The sequence below is a fragment of the Chaetodon trifascialis genome, chromosome 9, assembly GCF_039877785.1.
Source record: "Chaetodon trifascialis isolate fChaTrf1 chromosome 9, fChaTrf1.hap1, whole genome shotgun sequence".
NCBI lineage: Eukaryota > Metazoa > Chordata > Actinopteri > Chaetodontiformes > Chaetodontidae > Chaetodon > Chaetodon trifascialis.
The window spans coordinates 7,862,305-7,869,802 of record NC_092064.1 but is presented as its reverse complement, the minus strand read 5'-3'; the positions used below and the strand labels follow the sequence as shown (position 1 = coordinate 7,869,802).

General features: G+C 44.5%; 1 protein-coding gene across 2 annotated transcripts; it reads right to left on the bottom strand.

Moving 5' to 3' along the window:
* Nucleotides 1-114: 114 nt before the first annotated feature.
* slc5a2 (solute carrier family 5 member 2) lies at nucleotides 115-7,132 on the bottom strand. Of its 2 annotated transcripts, none has more exons than XM_070970215.1 (15): nucleotides 7,034-7,132; nucleotides 6,828-6,899; nucleotides 6,207-6,311; nucleotides 5,994-6,053; nucleotides 5,766-5,870; nucleotides 5,587-5,692; nucleotides 4,936-5,016; nucleotides 4,009-4,238; nucleotides 2,990-3,125; nucleotides 2,727-2,834; nucleotides 2,448-2,598; nucleotides 1,718-1,886; nucleotides 1,413-1,628; nucleotides 1,009-1,144; nucleotides 115-920 (listed from the first exon to the last, which is right to left on the bottom strand). In XM_070970215.1, the coding sequence occupies exons 1-15, from the start codon at nucleotides 7,130-7,132 to the stop codon at nucleotides 751-753; spliced, it is 1,944 nt and encodes a 647-aa protein (XP_070826316.1). In that variant the 3' UTR covers nucleotides 115-750. The 2 variants fall into 2 exon arrangements, with proteins under 2 accessions (XP_070826316.1, XP_070826317.1); XM_070970216.1 differs by having other exon boundaries at nucleotides 751-911.
* Nucleotides 7,133-7,498: the final 366 nt, after the last annotated feature.

The window sequence follows — 7,498 nt, the reverse complement described above, 5'->3', positions numbered from 1 at the left end:
GTGACGATGCCTGTCACAGCTTATCAGAGCTGAGTGTTGTGTCACCACCAGCCAAAGACACTAGCCTTCATCAGTATAATATGGGTCAGGAAAGCAAGCAGTAGTGTATTTTTTAAGCTATAACCAACAAATCTTTTTATTTGTCTCATTACACTTGATATATACTGTACAGCATCTTATCCCTGATTAAATGACAGTAAATGACATTAAAGTACAAGTAAATACAAATCAGACTGCATTGACCAGAAATTCACATTAGCCTTCAACATGAACTCCTGAGTCAGTGTATGACATTTTCATTGATTTATTGACGCAAAGTTTTATAAGAAGTAAAAAAAAAAGACATCTTAAGGCTACTTGCGGCTTAATTGAGTTTTTTCCCCAGCTTCCAAATTACAATTTCTTCTCACAGTGTGATTTCAGTGCTGGAAGAAGGCGCAGATTGAGTTGTGGCCGAATCAACATGTAACAGTATACAGTAATGGCATTCTAACGTGATAAAATATTTCTAAACTGTATTACACATGCTCCTTAAAACTGGAGAAAAGCACTGAATGTGCTCTACAGAGAAGTGAGACTGATATATAATTACAAAAACATGATTCATGGTGCAGTGACAAGTATTCACCAACAGATGGCAACACTTGTGTTTATCTTCTCTGAAGGTTGACCCAACCAAAGTGATAAAACATAATCACATCAAGACACTCTCATTTCCACACCCACTTTAAACTAGAATGAACAGGACAGTTAGGCATAGTAACCCCACAGAAAAACTGCGACAGCCATCATAATGAGAGCATTAGCATCCACAGTGTTCTTCCACAGCGGGTCCTCGCTGATGTCAGGCAGCTTCTCTGGTACCTCAAGCGTGCCTTGCTCGTGGGCCTGCGAGCCAGACTTTTCTTCCTCTTCAGCTCCTGAGAGGAAGAGCGATGAGTTAGCACTTTCTACGAGCACAGGTTCACCCCATTGGTCTGTGTTTGTGACTGTAGTTTCCATTTTTACCTGAATCCCTGTGGTTTTTCTCCCTCGCCCTCTCCTCAGGCTCTCTCTGGGCTACTCTCCCTTTCTCTTCTTGCTCCCAGTCCAAGTCCATCCTCTCCTCTTTGGAATGTCGCAGGCTGAACACCAGACGATGGAGCTGCAAGGAAAACAAAAGAGCAGAAAACAGACAGCATTTGTAAAGGTTCTCTTAATTCCCTTGCTACTTAATCTGGATGCAAATCAGCTTCTTAAGATGTTTTCATGTCACGGACCCTTAATGAATAAGGTTTTGTCTTAAGGACCTTAATGCAACTGAAATGTTGTTAGTTGAGTGATGATTTAATACTGAAATGTGTACCTGCTGCACAAACACACTGTATGGGGTCTGAGTGAATCAGTGCATCTGTGAGTCACAAGTCACCTACATGTTGATCGTCTATGGGCTCGGTGCAGTGGCTGACCACCAGCACCAGCACTGATGTACAGAAGAATAGTATGATCCCAAAGTGGAGGTAATGGACCCCACACACCAAGAAAGGGCAGCTGGAGGGGAAAATACAGCTGCCAGTACCGAACCAGAACTCAGGCAACATCCGACACAGACCCATCACCAGGCCGCCTATCAGGCCCCAGAACGCACCCTGGAGGTGAGGGGAAATCACATGTTCAGTTCATTTGATTCCACCAGGTGTGACTTAATATTATGATATGCACGTATGTGTCATCTGACCGTTTCATTGACCCTCTTCACAAACACAGCCAGGAGGAAGACCGAGGCGATAGGCGGAGCCAGGTAGCTTGAGACTGACTGGATATAATCAAACAGCTGACCGCTCTGAGCCGCCTGGACTACTGGGATCCAACAGATACTGATGGCTACAATGCACAGGACCCAGACTCTAAAGAGGAGCGGAAAAATAGGTGACGTATCTTAATGCATTTCACTGGACACACTTTACCTACAAAGCATTCACTCACCAATGTGATGTCTTGTCTATAATAAGGGAGGAAATGGGGAACATTATGGTTGTTTGGTCACTTAATAGTCTAATTTCTAAATACAAAATAACAGCTGCTGGTAAATTGCATGCAAAATGAAAAAATGGTACTTCAAAAGGCCGTATTAGTGGAGCCCTATCCCAAAGCCCAGCAGTGTAAATGCTGTCATCTCTGCATGGAGTAACATCACAGCATCATGAAAAAGAGAAGGCACATTAGGAAACAGTCAGGCCATACTGACAGATTTGCTTCTTCTCTGTTATGAACTCAACGTTGTTTCTCTTTTATGAAAATGTATCTTCTACCATACGATCCTCTGATATGTCTCCTTTTCACGAGTGAAAGCCGTCCAGTAACATATGGTTAGTGATGGATGAGCACAAGGGGAGGGCAGGTCTATGTGAGAAGAAAGACAGAGTTGGAGAAATGCAAAGGTTTTTGCCATAACGCCGTCCTTTTACCTGCCAACAATAATGAGCTCGCGCTCGGTGGCCTGTGGTCTGATGCGAGTCCAGATGTCCATGGTGAACAGAGTGCTGCTGCTATTAAAGATGGAGGCCAAAGAGGACATGAGAGCAGCCAACATCACAGCCAGCATCAGACCTCGCAAACCTGCTCAGAGAGATGTCAGGAAGGAAGGCGGGGCGGAAGACGATCAGAGGAAGCTTCTGGCAGGATGAGAAATGGAAGACGAAAGTTCTCCCCCTCCTCTTCTTTAAAGGCAGTCAGTGTGTTCTTACCATTTGGCATGACTGACACCACCAGTTTAGGATAAGCAATGTTGGAGCAGCCCACCTCAGTCCCACACACCCTCTTACACACCTCAGGGACAACACAGCCGACCTCATCTACACGTGGATGAAAACACGCACACACACGTGCACAAGCACAATGTAAAGATACAGATTTCACACACCTCTGACACTCTACTGCAGAGTTATTATATTGTTTTTCGTCAGGCCTGTTTAAAGTGGGTTTGAAAGGACCAGGGGAAGCCGCAGACCTGGGTAGAGGACCCTGCTGATCATGCCGGGGAACACCATGAGGAACATTGGCAGCAGTTTCAGGTAGCCACACATGATGCAGCCGGCCTTCACGTGGGTCAGACTACGAGCTGCAAGGCACCGCTGGACTATTACCTGGAGAAACACAAGATGGGATAGATTATTTTGTGAGATAAAGTTATATATTGTGGTGGTTTGTAGCGTGTTATTTCGTAAGTGCCAAAAAAACCTCCACATTTTTTAAGAAGCAGCTGGTTTGCTTAATTGTGTTTGTGTTACGTAGCCTTCAGTAGAGTCCAGTGCAAGAATAGCAGACATGTTTCAATATGAACCCCCAGGATAAAACAGACAATCTGTCAGCAACCACTGAAATAACGTTACAGTACATCTAACTGCGTGTTATTTTCATCAATATCCACATAACCACAGCATGGGTGGAAGCTTAACTGAGGCATATTTTACTGTATGTGGTTCCAATCAAAACCTCTTGACTGCTATCACTCTGCTGACATGTTGGTGTTTGGGTTGTTGTTCTTTTACTATAGATGTGAATGGCTGTCTTTTAATAAAGACAGTTTTCCTTGGATGGTTCTTAAGTCTTCCTGATTGGTTACGGATTGGCAGCAGGTCATCAGGTTTAGCTAGGCTCTTTACCTTTCAGCAGGACTGTCTGTCCGGTGTAACTTTCGTCTCCATTATGATTAGGTTTATTTGCCTCATTGTTTATATCATAGAACAAATCCAATTACTAAGATGTTGGAGCATCAAATGTGTGCTTTTCGAATATGGGGAAGAGCAAAAAGGGGGTAGATTAGCTAGGTAACAGCTAGCTGTTATGAGCCACTGCAGTCACTATACACTTCTTTGGCATGATAATTTTTTATGGTACGTAAGATATTAAAAGGTCAGTTTTGACCAAATATGTAGTTACTGCACTTGCCTAGAAGTTGGTTGACATTTTTCACACCTATCCTTGAAATACCTCTTAAGCTCAAGAAACCAAACCAAAGCGCTTCACCTGGTCTGTACACCAGTACCAGCCCCCCACTATAGCGATTCCAAACACCACTCCAGGCCAGGGCAGGTCCCCGGTGGTTGGGTCCCTCAGCAGGTTGAAGGCGTCCTGTCTGGGGGTATAGCATTCAGGAGAGATGTTGTAGCTCTGGGGCTCCATGGAGGAGAAATTACTTGGCATAGCAGAGCTGTATTTGGCCAGCAAGGCGTCGTAGCCTCCTACTTGAGCAAAAGCTGGAAGAGGAAAGGAGAAAGGCTGAGCTGTTTGTCATATAAAGAGGCACTTCAGACTAATTCTAGAAAGGTGTATGTTCCCGAGTGGTGTCTCCCCTTACAAAGTTTGATGACGCTCATTCTCCAGCTCACCCTCATACTCAATTCAACTGCCTTAAATTTGTGGTATGGACACTTCTGTTCCCAACATTAAGATTTAAATCGATGTAAAATAACAAGCACAGTGTACTTGCTCTGTTCCACTCAGCTCAGTTGCCCAGAGCTCTCGTGTTGCCTGATACTGTCCTAACTGAAGATATGAGTCAGCTGCTGAGTCAGCACTATCTTCGTAACACATCACTAATTCACAAAAGGAGGGTGATGTTTTTTCCTCTTCCTCTGGTTTCTCGACCATTTTTAACTCGCCTGATGCCTTCTTTGACTGTATTGATAATGTACACCAGGATTAGACTGAGATGTATTGACCCCTTATGAAAAAATCCATAAAGTTGTAAAGGGGCGGTGGATGTTGTGTCAGCTGGTGGCATGGAGTTTTGTGGCTCTGCAGTGTCAGCACACTGTACACCGCTGCAGTGAAGTGAATGATTACTGACCATGGTTAATCTCTTTCCTGTTGTGAAGTTGCTGGGAGGGGACATGGCCACAGGCCTGCAGGGACTGACAGACTGTGTGGAGTGTGAATGAACGGAAGACTTACAGAAGCCGGTGAGGACGAAGGCCCCAGCAATGATGACAACTGTCTGAAATGTGTCAGTGTACATCAGAGCAGCCAGGCCACCTGGTAACACACACACACACACACACACACACACACACACACACACACACACACACACACACACACACACACACACACACACACTTTAATATACACACAGTAAGAGAAACGTTGACATTTAAAGGGGTACTTAAGTGATTTTGTATTGCACTCCATAAACTTGCAAGAGACTCATTTCAGAGAGAATGGTCAAAATCGAGGCCGCGGAGGCTGAGATATCCTGACTTTCAGTTCTTAATAAGGATCAAGCTGCAAAAACACTGCATTCCTACATTTCCCACAATGCAACAAACAGCATCTTTTCAATAGACCCTCTCTGCCCTGTAAAGGTCCACATCTTTCAAACACCAAACCCCAGATAAAAACAGAGGTTTTCTGCTATAAATCTGCAGTATCTGAGCCCAAGCCAGATAACCTTGATGGCATCGCCATGACATCATCAGGGTTATTTTCTCAAGTGTCCGTGCTCCCTCCAGAGTCACAGAAGACATTATACTGTATGACTGTTATCACATACTGAAAAAGGACCAGGTTCAGTACACACATAAACATATACACACACACACACACCTGTGACAGTGTACAAGGCTGTAATTAACAGAAGGGAGATGACGGCCACGTAGATGTTCCACCCTAACGCCTGCTGGATAAACACTGCTCCTGAAAACATGTCCACCTGGAGAGACACAGAGGGAGGGGGGATGAACGAAGAAGACTTTTTCTGTGTGTTCTCAGACACGATGACTCACCGAGATCTTGGTGAAAATGTAGAGGAACAGAGAGATAACAGAGAGGTACAGGCTGATCCTGGTCCCTCCGAACCTCTTCTTCAGGTACTCAGGCATCGTGATCACCTGACACAGCACAATTTCACACAGTGTGCATCAGGACAGGAAATTACAGATGGCATCATCACATCAGCGGATGACACACTGGTTAACACATGTTGATGCTGAAATGATGCCTGAGCTGCTTACCTCAGCGGTGAGGTAGACAGGTACAAACAACCAGCCGAGCAGCAGCACGATGAACAGCGCCTGACGCATGAGAGAAACACCACACAATATGCATGACATGAGACACCAGTGCCATGTCATACTGCAAACCACAGCAGATACAGGTGGGGTTTGGCACAGACATACAAAAGTAATGGTTATTAAACCGCCAAGTGAGTACATAGTGTGACTTACGTTCCACTCAAACCCTCCCACGGCGATGCCACTGGCTGCCCCAGTGCCTGCCAAGCCCACAAAGTGACCACTACCAATGTTGCTGGCAAACAGAGACGCACCAACCTGAATTAAAAGAGCACCGCAAACCAAAAGCAAGATCTGCATCAGTTAAGACTTACAGGAGTAGTCACGCCACACAGCGTGAAGACTATGACTAAATGGGTGGATAGTGAAGCATATTGATCCAACAAAATCTTTGTAAGCCAAAAGTATTGAGCCTTTTCTGGAGGGAACAAGATTTTGTTGTTTATTAAGATCTAAAAGGATATGACAGGAATTTGGACAAACTTGCCTCAACATCCCTCCTCCCATAACAAGAGGTGATGAACCTTACAATACTTATATATTTCTGAGGTTTCCCCAAATTACTTTTAATTGGAAGAATATTTTTTAAAGATATGTGTGCTGTAGGATATAATACTGTGAGCATCCTCTGCTGGACAAAATATGAACTGCTAAAAGGTTTCTGAATGACCTGGAACATGTCTTTGGCATTTCTGTACTTCCAACATACAGGCTGATGCTTTTCATCTAGTATTGGTGTGTATCTTTATCGGCCCATCTCTACATTGAACTCACCGGCCACCACGTCATGGTGCGCCCTGCCAGGAAATATCCTCCAACCGTCCCACGATTGATCCGAAACATGGACTAAAACACAGACAGGACAATTCTGTTACACTCACAAACCAAATGTTAGCCGTGCCTCCTCCTCCCTTCCATCCTTTGAGTCGTTAAAATCTCCTGATAATCAGATGGTCCCAGGCTAACACAGGTGCACTCACCCAGATGCCGACACTCATAACCATGATGAAATATCCCACAATGACGGTGATGTCTGCTGGGTTGCTGATGGTCACTTTGCCTGACGAGGGATTCTCCATTGCTCCACATATACCTGAAAGCACTTTGCTTTACCTGTAGCTTGTCTTTATTACCGTCCTGTGATGAGCAACCTGCCTTTGATTTATCTTCCAATAAACCTCAGTGCCTTTAAACACACACGCAAAAAGAAATGTGTGGCAGACCGATGCATAGGCAGTAGATATGAGGTGGTCAGTGTAAAGTGAGAACTTTGGCCAGCTGTGACAATGGGCAGATTCAGCAGTTTATTCATTAGAGTAATTATTAACACCAAACCGTGAAAAACAAGGTTTGACTCCTATAGTTCCACTGGATTTCCATCATTTTACATGCAGACACGTAGCCCTGTATCTGTTATCAGTCTCTTTTAGGCCTAGTTGCTGTAT